This window comes from Microcaecilia unicolor, chromosome 4, assembly GCF_901765095.1.
Source record: "Microcaecilia unicolor chromosome 4, aMicUni1.1, whole genome shotgun sequence".
In the NCBI taxonomy this organism is placed as follows: Eukaryota; Metazoa; Chordata; class Amphibia; order Gymnophiona; family Siphonopidae; genus Microcaecilia; species Microcaecilia unicolor.
Genome location: NC_044034.1, coordinates 346,446,123 through 346,465,539, shown reverse-complemented (window position 1 = coordinate 346,465,539; position 19,417 = coordinate 346,446,123). Strand labels below are relative to the sequence as shown.

General features: G+C 46.1%; 1 protein-coding gene across 1 annotated transcript in view; it reads right to left on the bottom strand.

Moving 5' to 3' along the window:
* The window catches only part of MORC3 (MORC family CW-type zinc finger 3), a 192,008-nt gene that overhangs the window by 156,623 nt on the left and 15,968 nt on the right, over positions 1-19,417 (bottom strand). Inside the window, exons 2-3 of the mRNA XM_030202213.1 lie at positions 5,186-5,258; positions 2,010-2,142 (exon numbers count right to left, since the gene is read on the bottom strand). Of these exons, the coding sequence (XP_030058073.1) occupies positions 2,010-2,142; positions 5,186-5,258 (206 nt within the window). The remainder of the gene's footprint in view (positions 1-2,009; positions 2,143-5,185; positions 5,259-19,417) is intronic.

Here is a 19,417-nt window from a genome sequence, read left to right as displayed (position 1 = left end):
TTGCAACGCTTTACTTGAGGTCCCCTAGAACCTCCAATTTTTAGTCTTTTGAACTAAAATTTTGCATAGCTTAGTTTTTTTTATCCTAAAGAAACTATGTACCAAATTTCATCAAAATCTGAGATGGTGAGGTGGGGACGACCTTTAAAATTCGTCCACTTGACACAGAATGACTCAAATGCGCCCGCTGCCAGCTCCATCGAGCGGGAAGAATCACCGCTCGCCATGCCCGTTGTAGCATGAGCATCTAAGGAGCACGTACTGCAAAGATCCGCTGACCTGCGTTTACCACAGTGGGAGCAGCGTTTAACGCCTTCAGCAGCCATCGCCCAACTGGATGGAAATTTAGAAATAAAATGGCGGCTTCGCACCAAAACTTACCCCGCATAGAACGCGGTCCGCAGGAACCTCCCCCGGAGGAGCTGGGCACCCTCTCACCTCAGAAGACCGAGTCAATGAGCTCCAATCAAGCTGCACTGAACCAGAATCTCTGGAGAAAGCCTCAGAACAGCAACGCTGTAAAAGCGTGCCCTTTTTTTTTTTTTTTTTTATACTGTGAGGAAGGTTGGAGGCAGGCAGCAACAGAGGGACTCCGGGAGGAGGGGGGGATGGGGTAAGGCAGGGACAGGGAACAAAACCAAGTATGCCTTCAACGTGGGCACCACCAGCCACAACACCCCCGCTCTACTGGCACAGCACAGGAGCCACCCCAGGCAGAAATCCAGAAGCTGATCAAGCGAAGTCCACACCTGCTGGGAGATAGAGATATACTGAAGGCAGAAGGGGCTAGCCGTCCAAGGTCACTGTGGTTTTTCAGTGTTCTCTATCGCCACCTGCTGGTAGGCGGATATAACCCGTCAGTTAATGGATTCATCTGCTGTTGACAAGGAAAGGTAGGTTTTTAATTCTTTTCTGAACTGAAGGTTATTTGCAATACTTATGTCCTTTGGTATTGAATTCCACCACTTAGAACCCAAATAGCTAAATCCAGCAGTGTAAATAGTCTTGTAAATTAAGTTTTTACAATTGGGTAAGTGAAGTAGTAAATAACCTCTCGTTCCTGGACTCACATTTCTTGTTGATAACTCAATCAAGTCTAGAACGTATTCAGGAGAAATGACGAACAGTATTTTAAAAATAAGAGTGCTAGTTTAAAAAAATAACCTGGCTATAATTGGAAGCCAGTGCAACATTACAAGCAGTGGAGTTACTCTTCCATATTTTGATTTTTTAAATATCAATCTCGCTGCTGTGTTTTGAGTGGTCTGTAGCAATTTTAGATGTTTTTTTTCCACCCTACATAAACTGCATTGCAATAGTCTAACTAGGACAATATTAACAACTGTACTAAAAGACAAAATGATTGTCTGGGGAAATAATCTCTAATCCTTCTCAATTTCCATAAATTTTGAAACTTTTTGATATGACTGCTAAAAGTTTTAAAAGATTAGATGTTTATCAAAAATGATACCTAAGATTTTTAGTTGTGTTTCAATTGGGTACATTTGTTGATCAATTTTGAAATATTGGTAAGAGGTGGGATTATGTGATCTGAACATAACAAGGAATTTGGTTTTACCTCTTATTTAGTTTAAGTTTCAATATTGTAGCCCAATTTTCCACGAGGTCCAGACCATTTTTAACCTCGTCCAGTATCTCTGAGAAGTCTTATTTTATATATATCTATATAGTGGCATCATCAGCATATATAAATGGATTAAATCCCATTTTGTCCAGTTTCTTCCCAAGCGGAGCCATCATAATAATATAGGTGATAATGGAGAGCTTTGAGGCATTTCACATTCAAGAAGTTGAAAACTGGTTAGACATCTTAACATGGTAAGATCTGGGGGGGGGGGGGGGGGGGGGGTTAGAAGCCATTAAACCAGGTAGCTACTGCACTACCGATCCCCATGTTGTCGAGAAGGTTCATTAGTGTTGAATTATTACATCAGGCTGTAAATTCACATTTGCAAAGAATTAGGAAAGAACTTGAAAGTGATGCTTACCTGAGCATTTTGTGCAGTTTATCTTGACTCATACCATTTCCATTATCCATGAAAGTCAAGCAGATGATATTCTTTATTAAGGTCTTGTCTATCCATATCTGCTTGGCATTAACATCTGGATCATATGCATTATCTGCAATTAAAACACAAAAACAAACAAAAAAAACAGTTCAGCATTGCTATGCTTAGTTACAGAGAAAATGTTTTACCTTCACACACTGAAAGAAACCAAAAACTGCTGTATGCAGTTAACTTCTAACTCCCTCGGTGTCTAATATGGAGCTGTACCATGGGTAAGAGAACAAGCACCAAAGAGTCATTCCATGCCAAGTGGTCTAACCTTCCCACCATCATGTCTCTAATTTTGTTCAAATTTTAACTGTTGCGCGAGTCAGGTGTTAAACGAAGTTTCCCAAAATTTGAGGTCTCTAACTGCAATAGTTGCAGATCTAGACCCCCTTTTCTGAAAGGTTGTCAGTCCAAGAGCGCTCAACATTTACCAAAATGCCATTTTGGGGGTCTAATAAAATCCAAACACATTTATAAGAATGGCTAAAAAATTCAAATCCTGTATAGTTTTTTATGCTAATTCCGATGAAATACATTTTAACATTATGGACGCAAAATCCAGTCAAACAAGTTGACTCAAAGTGTGCATCAAAATTGGTCTCGACTCTTCGGAACATATTTGGACCAATATTCAGACCGCAACAACTTCCATGCAAACAAAGATACGGACTTGAAATTTTGAACAAGCATTATGCTTGTGCTGGACATAATACTGCCAGATTTGCAACTAACCAGCATCTATAACCGCCCTGCAGGATCTCTTCAAAGTTGGAACTGTCAGCGCAAATGGTAAAATGTACCAAAGTTCAAAGCCAATTATTTAAAAAAAAGAGTCTGAAAATGCATATTACAATCTTGGACTTCAGATAAACCTCCTGACTATTGGCATTGGCGAAACCAGACACACCAACTGATGACATGGGAAGCAAGGGAGGCTAAAGGTTCATGCCGCCGTAAGGCGCGTTTTCTAAAGCTTTGGGGGACAATGTTAGACACATTAACCCAAAGAGGACGGAGTCTTGTACTTAACACGTTATAACCGAGAAGCAGTCAAAGATACACATTTATGACCTTATTTTTATTAACACACATTCGATGGGAATCAAGGAGGGAGAGGGTAGTGGGGGAGATAAAGGGATGGGGGGGGGAGGGAGCATTATAAGGAGTGTTCACTTGCTAATTTGTTATAAAAAGTTCCTTTGAGCATTGGTTTAATTGGAAGGTGAAAACACTAAGATGCGGGTTGTGTACCATGTTCAATACGGCCGACAATCGTTTGTTTGTCACACTTAAGACCAAAGGTTGATGTATACTCATAAACTGCGTGTAATCTGATGGAATACAGGTAGATACAATACAGTGCACAGACTGATGAAAAACTGGCTGTTAGAATACCTGTTTGCTTAGTCATAGGTTCGCAATAGTTTTACTAAATAAAGGTCTAAAGACTATATAGGACACAGTTTAATAGTTATTAGGGAATATGGTTTACATAATGTCCACGTAACAGCGAGCAGATGAGGATAGTAGCCACACAATTGATGATTGTATGGAGCTTCTTGTATTGACTGCACAAAATTTCAAATATTTACCTGAGGTTAAGATCCATAATGCGTATGAGAATTCCATGTACAGTCACTACTAAAGCAATGCGTAAATGACATGGGGGCATCCCTCATATCAAAGAGGGGGATGGGGATAAAATGTGAAAAGTGGTTGGCATTCTGTAATAGGTTAACAAAAACTTTCTCTGTGAACATTTGTATCTGTGAGGCTGTATATAAATGGACAAGCGTGTATTTTATTGAAGTGTCATTAATAAAAATGTTGTATAAATAAAAAAAGAGAGTCTGCCTGAATCAGCTTGTGAACAGTATCATCTGAAAGAGAAAATTGTGCTCTACAGCACTGATATGTTTTTGTTTTGCAATGCCACCATTAAGTAGCCATTTACTCAGGTCAAAGTATGTTATATTGCCATTACTGGTTATCACATTGAAACCAGCATCCCCATCACCATAGGGGCCACGCCCAATGGCCATGCAGTAACAGCACCCACCCAGTTCCAGGGTCTTTTCCCCCTCCTCTCCTCCCTCCCTCCCAGTTTCAAGGTCCCCCCCCCCCCCCCATCCCTCCATCCATCCCAGTTTCTGGGTGCGCCTGGCCCCCCTCCAAGTTCCAGGGTCCAGCCGCCTACCCTCCAAGTTACAGGGGCCGCCCACCCTCCCACCCATTTCCAGGATCGTTGCTCCCCCCTCTCCCTCCCTCCCTCCCAGTTCCAGGGTAGTTGCCCCCTTTCTTTCCCTCCTCTCCCCTCCCCTCCAGCCACCCACCTGCAACGTTCTGAAGCTGACTCCGTGGCTTCAAGTGAAGGGTTTGTAATTTTCATCAGGTTCGTCGCTCTTTAACCATCTCTGCCGGCCCCGCCCTCGCACCTCTGATAGGTCCGCCGCCTTCGACGTCGAAACGTGATGACGTCGAGGACATCAAAACGCAATGACGTCGAGGGCGGCGGACCTATCAGAGGCGCGAGGGCGGGGCCGAGTGAGATGGTGACAGAGCGACGAACCTAACAATCCTTACGAACCCTTCACTTGAAGCCAGGGAGTCAGCTTCAGAACGTTGACGGTGCCTTTTATTATAGTTGAGATGAAAAAGAACAATATGCTGTGTAACTGTTGTGTTTAAATTACAAATAGAAAAAATATTGTCGTCTGCATCAAACATAAACAACAGTCGAGTTGATTAACAGGCTTCAAAGTAGAAAGTGACATGGGGACAAAGTTTGTCCCCATCCTCACGGTCTCTCTCCCCATCCCCGCTCTGTCCCCATGGGATCTGTCCCTGTCCCCAACCCGTCCCCGTGGGTTCTGGGGGTCCCTGTCCCCATGTCATTCTCTACTAGGTACTATTTAAATTCAATACAAGTGCTGCATTTCCTTACTAACCGGATGAAGAGAGGATAACTTGAAAGTCAATAAAAACGTTCCACTTACACCTTCTTTGTTGACCCTAATAGCTACATGTTTCTACTGCACAAACGTAAACGTGTTTATAATTAATGTGTTCACTCTATACAACACAAGTATATAATGCAAAATACATACCTATTAGTTCAGCAATGGCACTGAAGGGCCAGGTATGACTGGTAGAGTTTGTGTGCAGAAACTTGGGACAAAGCTGAAATAAAAATGCAAAGTAAGCAGTTAGAATACCACCAATCAAAAGTAATAAAATAATAAGTAATAAAAAAAAGTAATAAAATAAAAACTTAAATACAAGCATACAACACCACCTTCTCGTACAGAAGCACACAGCTATGGAATGCGTTACCCCCAACCTTAAAAACCATGGACAATCTAAGCAACTTTCACAAATCCTTGAAGACACATCTCTCCAACAGAGCCTACAAAAAGAACCTCTAAAGACACAAATCACCACACTACCCACTTACACAACTAATCACACCTCCTACATCACCCTATTTAACATCCCCTTCTCTTTCTTCAAATATCTTCGTCCTACCACCTACCTAACCCTCCATTGCCCACCGCATTGAGCCTGCCATGAGTGGGAAAGCGCGGGGTACAAATTTAACAAAAATAAAATAAATAATATCCTCTTATGAATATGTCATAACAACACTCTGTAAGCCACATTGAGCCTGCAAATAGGTGGGATAATGTGGGGTACAAATGTAATAAATAAATAAAATAAATAATATCCTTGATGAGTGTGCATTGCTTGAATTCACTACTACTACTATTTAGCATTTCTATAGCGCTACAAGGCATACGCAGCGCTGCACAAACATAGAAGAAAGACAGTCCCTGCTCAAAGAGCTTACAATCTAATAGACAAAAATAAATAAAGTAAGCAAATCAAATCAATTAATGTGAACGGGAAGGAAGAGAGGAGGGTAGGTGGAGGCGAGTGGTTACAAGTGGTTACGAGTCAAAAGCAATGTTAAAGAGGTGGGCTTTCAGTCTAGATTTAAAGGTGGCCAAGGATGGGGCAAGACGTAGGGGCTCAGGAAGTTTATTCTAGGCGTAGGGTGCAGCGAGACAGAAGGCACGAAGTCTGGAGTTGGCAGTAGTGGAGAAGGGAACAGATAAGAAGGATTTATCCATGGAGCAGAGTGCACGGGAAGGGGTGTAGGGAAGGACGAGTGTGGAAAGATACTGGGGAGCAGCAGAGTGAGTACATTTATAGGTTAGTAGAAGAAGTTTGAACAGGATGCGAAAACGGATAGGGAGCCAGTGAAGGGTCTTGAGGAGAGGGGTAGTATGAGTAAAGCGACCCTGGCGGAAGATGAGACGGGCAACAGAGTTTTGAACCGACTGGAGAGGGGAGAAGTGACTAAGTGGGAGGCCAGCAAAAAGCAGATTGCAGTAGTCTAAACGAGAAGTGACAAGGGTTTGGATGAGGGTTTTGGTAGAGTGCTCGGAAAGAAAGGGGCGGATTTTACGGATGTTGTAAAGAAAGAAACGACAGGTCTTGGCAATCTGCTGGATATGAGCAGAGAAGGAGAGAGAAGAGTCAAAGATGACCCCAAGGTTTCAAGCTGAGGAGACAGGGAGAATGAGAGAGCCATCAACAGAAATAGAAAACGGGGGGAGCGGGGAGGTGGGTTTGGGGGGGAAAATGAGAAGCTCGGTTTTGGTCATATTTAATTTCAGGTGGCGTTGAGACATCCAGACAGCAATGTCAGACAAGCACGTTGAAACTTTGGTTTGGATGCAAGGTGAGATATCAGGAGTAGAAAGGTAGATTTGGGAGTCATCAGCATAGAGATGGTAGGAAAAGCCATGGGATGAGATTAATGAACCAAGGGAAGAAATGTAGATAGAAAAGAGGAGGGGACCAAGAACAGAACCCTGAGGTACGCCGACAGGCAGAGGGATAGAAGTAGAAGAGGATCCACCAGAGTGAACACTAAAGGTGCGGAGGGAGAGGTAGGAAGAGAACCAGGAAAGGACAGAGCCCTGGAATCCAAGTGAGGACAGGGTATCGAGAAGTATGCTGTGATCGACAGTGTCAAAAGCAGCGGAAAGATCAAGAAGAATGAGGATGGAATATTGACCTCTGGATTTAGCCAGTAATAGGTCATTGGAGACTTTAGTAAGCGCAGTTTCGGTTGAGTGGAGAGGGCGAAAACCAGATTGTAGTGGGTCAAGAATAGCATGTGAGGAGAGAAAATCAAGGCAGTGGCGGTGAACAGCACGCTCAAGTAATTTGGAGAGAAAAGGAAGGAGGGAGATGGGTCGGTAATTAGAGGGACAAGTAGGGTCGAGTGAAGGCTTCTTAAGGAGAGGTGTGACCACAGCATGTTTAAAGGCAGCAAGGACAGTCGCAGTGGAAAGTGAGAGGTTGAGAATGTGACAGATAAAAGGAATAGGAGCAGGAGAGATGGCATTAAGAAGGTGGGTGGGAATGGGATCAGAGGAACAGGTGGTACATTTTGAGGAAGAAAGGAGAAGTGTAGTTTCCTCAATAGTAATAGTAATAGTCAGGAAAGGAGGAAAGGGAATGAGGGGAAGGAGAGAGAGGGGAACGGACTAGTGGAGAGAGAGGTGGTGAGGTAGAGAAAGCAAGGTTTATCTTTTCAACCTTGTGAAAGAATTCAGCAAGGGTCTGAGGAGATAATGAAGGGAGAGTTGGGGGAGGGGGCACTTTGAGGAAAGAGTTCAATGTGGTGAAGAGAAGTCGAGGATTAGAGCCAAGAGAGTTGGTCAGTTGGATATAATAATCCTGTTTGGCACGTAAAAGAGCAGATTGGAAGGAGGTCAGCATGAACTTAAAGTGTAAGAAATCAGCAAGGGCCCGAGATTTCCGCCAGAGGCGTTCGGCGGAGCGGGTACAGGAACGTAGGTAGCGGATATTAGAAGTCAGCCAAGGTTGGGGTTTTGTACGCCTTACAGGGCGGGTCATCAAAGGTGCAAGAGTGTCTAAGGCAGAGGATAGAGTATTGTTGTAAGAAGAAACAGCCTCGTTGACAGATGTGGATGGTGCCACAGTAGAGAGGAGGTTTGAAACATGGGAGGATAGAGATGAAGGGTCAATATTGTGAAGATTCCTAGATAAATTAGATAAGATAGGACGGGACTGGGAGGGAGAAGATTTAAGTGTGAAAGTTATAAGATGGTGATCAGAGGAGGGAAGATCAGAGGCAAGGAAACTAGAGGGTGAACAGTTGGAGGAGAAGATGAGATCAAGACAGTGACCATTTTGATGAGTGGGGGAGGTGGAGCATAGTTGGAGATTAAAGGAGGACGTTAAAGCGAGTAACTTGGAAATATAAGAGTTGGAAGGATCATTAGCAGGAATATTGAAGTCACCAAAGATGAGAGAGGGGGAGGAAGGATCATAGAAGAAGGCAAGCCAGGCGTCAAAGTCACTGAGAAAGGATGAAAGGGACTTATCAGGGGGACGATAAATGACCGCTATTCGAAGAGGCAGAGGAGAGAAAAGGCGGATAGAGTGGACTTCAAAGGAGGAAAAACAGTGAGATTGAGGTGGAAGAAGGGGTTGAAATCTGGAGGAGGGAGAGAGAAGTAGTCCAACACCGCCCCCACGGCCAGCAGGGCGAGGAGTATGTGAAAATAGATAACCGCCATGGCACAGGGCTGCGACTGGAGTCATCAGGGCATAGCCAGGTCTCTGTTATGGCGAGCAGATGGAGGTGACGCGAGATAAAGCCTTCTGTTCAGCTAGTATAAGAAATGTCACAATAAAGGGCCCAATTCAATGCACAATATACAAGTCATATGATACCTCTACAAACCAGTGCACAATATCATTCGTACAATTTCTCAAAAGCACTCCAATATGTAGATATAGCCCCACTGTGAATAAGCCTTAGTAGCAACTCGTTTCACACTGGGAACACAGCCCAGTGCTTCGCTCAATTCATCATCAGCTCCATACTGATTCCACAGTGTACATCCCTTTATACTTATTTACATTTTATTTAAATGCAGTTAACTTAAAAGGAATGTCAACTTATCTTAATGTAAACTCATTGTTTGGGACCTCTGGAATCAGTATGGAGCCGGTGATGAACTGAGCGAGGCACTGAGCTGTGTTCCCAGCGTTAACAGAAGGCAATAAAAGGGAATATGTACATTTTTTGGCTCCCTCTTTCAAGCTAATGGCTTAATTCAGATAATAAATTCTGGAGCAAAGTCAAACTATCCTATGCATACCATGACCTTTTCCAGGATCAGGATCTTGCTTAGAGTTCAGAGAAGTGGAGGAGTAGCCTAGTGGTTAGTGCAGTGGACCTTGATCCTGGGGAACTGAGTTTGATTCCCACTGCAGCTCCTTGTGACTCTGGGCAAGCCACTTAACCCTCCATTGCCCCAGGTACAAAATAAGTACCTGAATATATGTAAACCGCTTTGAACTAGTTGCAAAAAACCTCAGAAAGGCGGTATATCAAGTCCCATTTCCCTTCCCTTCATTCCTTGTGGCTCAACATGTCAGGCTAGGTTCCAACACAGCTAAGCCATAACTGTTTTGCTCTCTCAGTTGAAAAGACTAGCGCCATTAGAATGCATTTCACTGTTCTCTGAGCTAATCCACTACCAATCCCATAGATACGAATGTGCACAAGGAATTGTTTTCTCCTTCTTGAGCAATCTCACTCCCTAGTCCTTAATAACTCTTCTTCTAAGTCCCCCTCTCACTTCTAACCTATTTTGGACAGCTCCCAGGGCTTGATCTACCCCTGTCCAGACTAGGCAATTCCCAGGTTTCTTTCCCCTCTTGAGGATGGACATCTCCAGCATGCTCTTTTTGCCCAAACCCCAACTTTCTTTCCCTTTCTGTACTCCCCTGTTCTCTCTCAAGCTTCCAGCAAGACACCCAGTTTTGTCTCAGATGAGATACATAGAGGCATATTTTCAAAGCACTTAGCCTTCCAAAGTTCCATAGAAACCTATGGAACTTTGGAAGGCTAAGTGCTTTGAAAATATGCCTCATAGTAACATAGTAGATGACGGCGGAAAATGACCTGCACAGTCCATCTAGTCTGCCCAACAAGATAAATTCATATGTGCTACTTTTTGTGTATACCTTACCTTGATTTGTATCTGTCATTTTCAGGGCACAGACCGTAAAAGTCTGCCCAGCACTATCCCTGCCTCCCAACCACCGGCTCTGGCACAGACCGTATAAGTCTGCCCAGCACTATCCCCGCCTCCCAACCAGCCCCGCCTCCCACCACCGGCTCTGCCACCCAATCTCGGCTAAGCTTCTGAGGATCCATTCCCTTGGAACAGGATTCCTTTATGTTTATCCCATGCATGTTTGAATTCCGTTACCGTTTTCCTCTCCACCACCTCCCGTGGGAGAGCGTTCCAAGCATCCACCACTCTCTCTGTGAAAAAATACTTACATTTTTTTTGAGTCTGCCCCCCCCCCCTTCAATCTCATATCATGTCCTCTAGTTCTACTGCCTTCCCATCTCCGGAAAAAGGTTTGTTTGCGGATTAATACCTTTCAGATATTTGAACGTCTGTATCATATCACCCCTGTTTCTCCTTTCCTCCAGAGTATACATGTTCAGGTCTGCAAGTCTCTTCTCATACGTCTTGTAACGCAAATCCCATACCACTCATAGCTTTTCTTTGCACAGCTTCAATTCTTTTTACATCCTTAGCAAGATACGGCCTCCAGAATTGAACACAATACTCCAGGTGGGGCCTCACCAACGACTTATACAGTGGCATTAAAACCTCTTTTCTTCTGCTGGTCACTCCCCTCTCTATACAGCCTAGCAACCTTCTACTTACAGCCACCGCCTTGTCACACTGATACGTCGCCTTCAGATCCTCAGATACTATCACCCCAAGATCCCTCTCCCCGTCAGTACCTATCAGACTCTCACCGCCTAACACATACGTCTCCCGTGGATTTCTACACCCTAAGTGCATCACTTTGCATTTCTTCGCATTGAATTTTAATTGCCAAACCTTAGACCATTCTTCTAGCTTCTGCAGGTACATCTGAGGGTACTGAAGGAACTTTGGGAAGTACTAGCGACTTTGCTGTTTTGATGTTCTCAACGCTACTTTAGGGTTGGGAGTGGTCCCGAAGACTAGACAAGGGTGGATGTGTCCCTCTCTACAAAAGCAGACATGAGGAGGAGGAAGGGAACTACAGGCCACTTAGTCTGATTTTCATGGTAAATAAATTAATGGAAGCACTGCTAAAACTGAGAACAGTGCAATTTCAGGAATCCAATGGATTACAGGATCCAAGACAGAATGATTTTACTAAAAGCAGGTCTTGTCAAACAAGGAGAAATGTCTTACCTGATAAAGAGAAATTATGTCTTACCCGATAATTTTCTTTCCATTAGTCTTTCCCACTATTCCAGAACTTGTGGAATAGTTGTGTCCATCAAACAGCAGGTGGAGATAGAGAACTGAAAACTGATCTGAGACATCTCTCTCTTGGCATTCAGCCCAGCTCCTTAGTATTTATATAAACAAGCAGTAAATATCAACTCAGAATAAAACACAACAACCTTGAACAACTCTGTATCCTATCACTAACCAGACGAACAAACGTGTGGATCTCTCTCATCTCTGGATAACCTGCAGAGAACAAGAGATATGCAAGAAGCACCATGCATGGTGACAGTTGTTATTTGACCCATTACTTCACATTGACTAAGGTAAAATTAGTTCTTACCCGATAATTTTCTTTCCATTAGTCCCAACAGATCAATCCAGAGACTTGTGGGTTATGTCCCTCTACCAGCAGGCAGAGATAGAGAGAACTTCAGAGGTTTAGTACATGTGGTCATGTGCAGTCACCTTAACTTCAGTATTGTCGATACCAAACCAGTGGAAGAAGGAAGAAGAAGTCCTCTCCTGCCTGCATAAAGCCCATGTAAGCTCCTCAAACGCTCCTGCGGGAGGGTAACAGAAGGTTTCCTTTATGTTTTGATTTGTTTTGCTTTTTTCTTTTTTGTAGCCAAAAATCAAATGAAGGAATCTGATGAAACTGAGGCAACTAGAAGAAAACACTCAACCCAGAACAACAAAGGGTGGGCCTCTGGATTGATCCGTTGGGACTAATGGAAAGAAAATTATCAGGCAAGAACTAATTTTACCTTCCATAGCGTTCCACAGATCAATCCAGAGACTTGTGGGATGTACCAAAGCAGTACTCAAGTGGGGCGGGGTACTACAACCTCAGCAGACTGGAGCAATAATCCACAGGCCGCGGTTACATGCGCTGCCACATCAAATCTGGAATGCCTAGCGCTGCCATGCCAAGCCTGCAAAGCCTGGCAAGGGAAGGACAGCGGACCAAGTGGCCGAACTGCAAAGGGCAGCCACGAAAGCCAGACAGGACACGGAAAAGGAAGTCAACTGCGCTATGGAAGAAAGTGCTGCCACCCACAACAGGAGAGACTGTCCCATACAGAGGCCAGCTGAAGAAATTGCCTCACTCAGCCAACAGGCACTTGAGCACTTGAAGCCAGATTCCCTTTCTTGAGACCAGCCAGACGACAACATGAGGGTATGCCGGGAGGCATTTCTGATCAGCAGGTCAGGAATCTGATTATCCTACTGCAGTGTGGGTGTTTCGTAAGGAGTCGCCACCTTCCTATAAACCGAAGGCTCTCCAGGTGCTGAATATGTCTGCTTCTGATCCTACCACCACTACATCTGCTAATCTTAAAATGGTGAGCACTAGAAGACCGCTACAGTCTTTAGCAGTGCATAAGGCTATGTAGGAAGTCACTTCTGCTCAGTGGGTCATCCCAGGCACTTCCCCACTATGCAGAGACATAGCTAGGTGGGGTGCAAGGGGAGCAGCTGCTCCCCTATAAAAGGATTGTGAATAAAATGGCACTTATGCGAAACAGCTCTTCAGCTTCACACTGACGCCTATTCTACAAAAGGTCTGCTCCTCCTGACATCAAAACCGCTATGCCCACATCTGCCAATCTAAAAATGGCGAGCCTTCTTATGGCACCTTCCTATGGTCCCAAGCAAAGCAAGAAGCAAAGAGTTGACCAACGGAACTCACTGGTCACTTCCAAATAGTATAGGAGTATATGGTGAACATCCAAGAAGCGGGAAGAGAAAAAGGTGAAAAGGGGTGGAAGGCAGAAACCACCATATGCAGAAATGACAGCACTGTGCACCCGTTACCAGTAGAAATCCAGAGGATCTCAAACGGATGAAGTTGGGAGTTCCGAGAACCTGCCTGGACCGGATTGCTAAAGAAAACTAGGCTGCCCAGGACGATAGCCCTGATGCCGTAAAGATAAGGGCGAGCCTGACCCAACCGAAAACAACTTGTAGACATGTCCTCAGGAAGACGCTGAGTCTATAAGTCACCCAGGTCTTCCACCAACTTTCATGGAGTCCTCAAACAATAGTTGCCCTGAAAAGTAAGCTGAACCAGCCATCATTAGAAGCTACATTCACCACCCAGCAGCGCAACCACATCAAATGGCAGGCTGTGACTGCCACAAATGTCTAACAAATCATAGAAGAAAACTGGCAAATAAGCCTGCCTCGACTACATCTGGCAAGTGAGGAGGCAGTTGACTGTCTGCCTTCTGGAAGGGATCTGAAATCTGTTGCCGCCAGCTACGGCACAGCCTAGCATCCTACAAGCTGCAGGTAGCCACCTTCAGGGAGACAGAACCGAAATATCAGCAGAAAGCTGTGTTGAAATCACCCGTTGAGACTAAGCTGGTTTGAAGGGAACCATAGAGATGGGGACCAAAGCAGAGAAGGAACCCCTGAAGTGGTCTGATACGACTCAGGCCCATGGGGGAATGTCCAAAAAAGAGAACCTTGTGCCCATAACTTGAACCTATTCCCATATCCTGGACTTGGTAGAGAAAGTAAAACCTGATTTGGGTTGGCACCTGTTCCTGAGGAGCAAAAGAAAGAAAGGACTTCCCAAGCCTATATGGCACAGCACTCCCCGATAAGCCAAGATTTGTAAGGGAAACAACTGACTCTTGGTGACACTGATTACCAATCCTAAGGACTGAAGATGAGTAGGTATCTTGGATGATGTTTGCAGAGTCTCTTGATAGAGAGAGCCGCAAATCAGCCAGTCACAAGGTATGGCTGAACCTGCAATCCATCCTCACAAAGGAAAGCTGCCACCATGACCTTGCAAAAATGTCCTCGGCAACATGGAAAGGCTGAATGACACGGTCATAAATCGCTAAGATCCCTCTGCAGCAAGGAGCACTGAGAATATGAAAGTAAGTTTCTTTGAGGTCCAGGGAGGCTAGAAACTCTCCCCACCAGACAGAACTATTACACACTGCAAAGTTCCCATTGTGAAAAGCTGAACCGTAAACACCCTAGACTCTTATGATGTCCAAACTCAGCTGGAAGAAAGCTCCCTGGTAAGAACTACAAAGCAAAGGGAACAACTTCCTGTTCCCCAATTGCAACTGGGGACAGACTCGACTGTGCCTAAAAGAAGAAACGTTGGCAAGGTGGCAAGAAATGCCTGACAGCGTTTGAGCTTGCATGTAGACTTCAAAGAAAAATCTGTAGTGAAGTCCAGGTTGTAACTGTGCAATAGAAAAACTAAGACATCTGAGCTAAGGTAATCTTGGTCCACTCCTCCTGAAACCAGTACAGGAGTCCTGCCTGAGGAGTGAACTGAGACTCCATCATTGGAAGATGCAGCAGGCATAGGTTGACCTGGAGTTGAAACAGAGCTCATTCTATCAGCAGCCAGGTGGCTTGTTGTAGTGGAAGTGGAAACCCAGAAAGTGGGTTTCCTGGCCCCACAAAACCTACGACAAAACCAAACGGATTAAAAATCATCCTTAAACTCATCCCCTGGCAATCTCCGAGACTTGGAAGTCTCTCATGTCTTTACCCAACTGCCCTAGATCTTATCCAGTCTCAAGATTACTTCCAAAAGGCAGGTTGTCAAATGTGACTTGGAAGCCACATCAGTGGTCTGATGCCTAAGCCAGCACTAATTTCTTACAGATAGAGGCGAGCATTGGCTGGTGTGACTGTGCACTATAACTGCTGCGCATTGGAGCTAACAAATGCGGCCGAGAACCAGAGACAGATGGTGTAGCAGAATATGGCTGTTGCACCATTGCGCACTACAGACAGCAAGCTGCAGTGGGTCATGAAGCAGTACCCCTAGAGCTCTGTGCTTACTCTCAGCTAATTGCAACGACTATTCAGCTACCTCTACACTGAAGTAGCTCCTGGACCACTCCTCATGAAATTTAGGTACCGCATACCATGAAAAGATGCCAAAAATACCATGGGAAAATTAGGTTCTTACCATGGTAATTTTCTTTCCTTTAGTCACAGCAGATGAATCCATTACGAATGGGTTGTGTCCATCAACCAGCAGGGGGAGATAGAGAGCACTGAAAAACCATAGTGCCTCATGGCCAGCTAGCTCCATCTGCCTCTTCAGTATGGTGTGGGGGCCGTATAGGAATATGCAAGTAAGTTTCTTTTAGGTCCAGAGACGTGAGGAATTCTCCTGGCTGAACCGCCACAATGACGGAGCGCAGGGTTTCCATGTCAAAATGCTACACTCTTAGAGACCCGATGACTTTCTTTAAGTCGAGAACAGGCCGAAAAGACCGCCTTTTCGCGGCACCACAAAATAAATGGAGTAACGACCGCAGCCATGTTTGACGGGAAGCACAGGGATCACTGCTCCAAGGTGCAACAAAACTTGTAAGGTCTCCTCTACTGCCGCCCGTTTGATGGCAGTGCTGCATCGGGACTCCACAAACACGTCTCTCACCGGGGCACCGAATTCCAATTGGTATCCTTCTCTGATCAGGTCCAAGACCCACTGATCTGAGGTAATCTTGGTCCACTGCTCTAGAAAGAGGGAAAGGCGTCCTCCTACAGCTGTAAAGGAGGAGTGGACCGGCGTCCCATCATTGTGGAGGACGGCCTCGAACTCCTGGCCTTGAGCCTGCTGCTGCAGAAAGTTTGTCCGAGCGAAAGGAGTTCCTCTGCTGAAAGCGGGCACGTTGAGTAAACCCAGCAGAGCGCCCCGGGCGATACCTTCTAGCTTCACGGAAGCGAGGTCTAGAGGAGGAGGGAACCACTTGACCTTTGGAAGAAGGCCGCGGCCTATCCTCTACTCTCTACTCTCCGCAACCGCCGGAGTCGAGCCATGTGGCCCTTCCAAGATGGCGCCCGCTGCCAGCTCCATCAAGCAGGAAGAATCATCGCTCACCATGCTCGTACTGGCTCTACCATCTAAACAGCACGATTTACAGAGCCCCACTGCTGATTTTGCGCTTGCCACAACAGGAACAGCGCTTAACTCCCTCAGCAGCAATCGCCAAAAAATGGCAGAATAAAATTAAAAATGGCAGCTTCGCGCCCAAATCACCCCGATCGGAACGCCATCCGCGGGCCCTCCCCGGAGGAGCTGAGTACAGCTCTTACCGCCAAGGACCGAGGCCACAAGCTCCGGTCACGCTGCACAGTCAGGAAAAGCCTCAGAAATAGTTGTTTTTTTTGGGGGGGGGGGGGGGCTAACGCTGTGAGGAAAGGTGGAGGCAAACAGCTACAGAGGCACTCCGGAGGCAGAGGAGGATAGGAAAGGCAGGGAAAGGACGAACCAATATGCCTGCATCCACAGAGAGGGTGAGAAAGGCAGGGAAAGAAAGAACCAATATGCCTGCATCCACAGAGAGGGTGGGAAAAGCAGGGAAAGGGCGAACCTATATGCCTTTAAAGTGGGCTCCACTTAGCCACAACACCCCTGCTACCACTGGCCAAAGCACAGGAGCCACCCCAGGCAGAATCTTGAAGGAGCTGAACAAGCTGCATCCAACCCTGCTGGGAGACAGAGAAATACTGAGAGGCAGATGGAGCTAGCCGTCCAAGAGGCACTTTGGTTTTCAGTGTTCTCTCTCTCCCCCTGCTGGTAGGTGGACACAACCCATTCGTAATAGATTCATCTGCTGCTGATGACAAGGAAGCCATATTTGTTCACTGCTCCAGATACCATGCAGGGGCCAAGAATCAGCATGCACAGGTTGAGCTGAAGTAGAAACAGAGCTCATAAACCAGAAGTCAGGAGGCTTGCCTAAGGAACAGGAAACCCGAAAAGTGGATTTCCTGGCCCCCTGAACCTATGACAAAACCAAGTGGAGAAAATCATCTCCTGGCAACCTCCGAACCTCGGAAACCCCCGAGTCCTAACTCCAACTGCCCTAGATCTTCTCAAATGCCGAGATGTCCAAAAGGCAGGATGGCCCACGTAAATTGAGATCTGATGCCTGAGTCAATGCTAACTACCACCAGCTAGCGACCAGCATCGTCTGGAGAGACTGCAGACTACCAAGCCCGCACCAAATCACCCTGAAATCCAAAGAGACCTATCAGGGCTCGATGCCTGGAGAAGGAACAGGATTCCAGAAGATCCATAAAGGATACCAACCCACACTGGCCTAAGAAGAAGAATCAGCAGACAGAGCTGAAAAAAGAAATGTGCTCATGGAAGCCATGAACACCGTAGCCAGCAGGAGAACACCAAGAAAAAAGGCTAGCTGCAGCCAAAATCCCTGTCCTCCCCCCATGGGCAAAGACCAAAATTACCCACCAGAAGCTGAAAACAATAGTCTGGACTAGACAGACCAAGTAATGTCCCAGAAAAGCACAACAAGTACCAAGCAGCTAAACATGCCAGGAACACTAGCAATGCTAGCCAGAGAGGCCAAAAAACATGCAGACGCAATAAAAACAAAAAAAGTGCCATGTACCACCCTGAAAGAAGAGAGGGTAACATGCCCAATACCCAGCCGCAATTAGCGTGAATCACATTCCCTTGTGGCTACACCATGCCCAACAGCATCAGGACAGGCACTAGCGCCACAAGCCATCCTGAGAGGGAAACGAGAGTCAGCCCGGTAACATCTCGCACCGCAAATACACCGTGACAAAAAGCCCTCAGTTTCCCTCCCTTAGACAGGAACAGCCGCGGAGAAAAGTCAGGCTGGCAAGACGCTACCGCCCTGAACCCGCGCCCCTCTACTAGAATTCTAAGCACGCATAGAAAAAAAACCTCGAAACTGAGAGGAACCAAAGGCAAGCCCCAGCACAAAATGGCGCCCCCGACGGCGAGATCACACCAAAAATACAGCCCGGTATGGCCTTCATCGGAGCCCTAAAACATGCTCTCCTGCTAGAAAGCACCCTGAAAGCCCCAAATAGCAAAATAAAACACATCCGTGCCGAGGCCACGCGAAGCCAAGCTTCCCCTCCACCAAGCTGATGATCCGCTCTAACGGAAAGAAGAAACTGACACTCACCTGAATAGAAAGGAGAAAACAGAGACTCAAAGGAAAGAAATTACCAATCACAGTGGTGTTAGAGCTGAAAAGCCCTTATCCCCTTCTGCTCTGCTTTATTTCCTCTCTTTCTTCTCTCTCTGTTCCTTTTTTTTTTTAAGGCAGGAGTTGCAGAGAGAATCAGAAGCTGAGTGCCAAGGTGTGGCGACAGGGAAGGGGCAGGGGAGGGACCTGGCACCACCAGGTGTACCCCTTACTAGCTCCACATGGCCATGAACCCCTAGCTCAACTAATCATGAAGCAACAGGCTAGGAGCACATCTCAATCTAGAGAGCTGCACAGGTTGTGTCTATCCACCTGCTGAGAAAGAGAGAATACTGAAACTAAGCTGGCTGCACAGGTCTACATATACCAAGACTCTGAAGTTCTCTCTATCTCCACCTGCTGGTAGGGGGACATAACCCACTCATCTCTGGATTGATCTGTGGGACGCTATGGAAACACCATGTCCAGCCAGACGGGCAACATTAGCACTCACGGAGGGGCTGCCAAGACCAGAGCTCGCTGCTGCTTGGGGAACCAAGTGGCGCACCGCGCTACATCCGCCTTCCTTTTTGTTTTTTTCTCTGAAGCGCAGAACCAACAAGAATAGGTTTGGGTTTTTTACAGTAGCACTCTCAAAGAAGCCCCGAAGCCCAAACACAGCGGGAAAGGACTCACCACCCCGGGTCCTCACTCCAAGGGGACACAGCCACCCCCCTGCCAAGGCCAGGCACAGCAGCACTAGCCCACTGCACTGCCTGCAACTTATTAACCTCTGAAGTAGACAGGTTGCTAAGCAGGCTCCCACACAGGACAGGAAAAAAAGGCGCAGAAACCTCAGGGTGAAGGCACGACAGGGACCTAGCACCACCAAGTATATCAGCCCAACCACCCACTATGCTCAACTGGGAACCAGTCAACCAACTGGACCAGGAGCAAGGCCTCAGAACCAGAGACAGAGGAAGTCTGTCCATCCACCTGCTGGAGATAGAAGATAAGATAC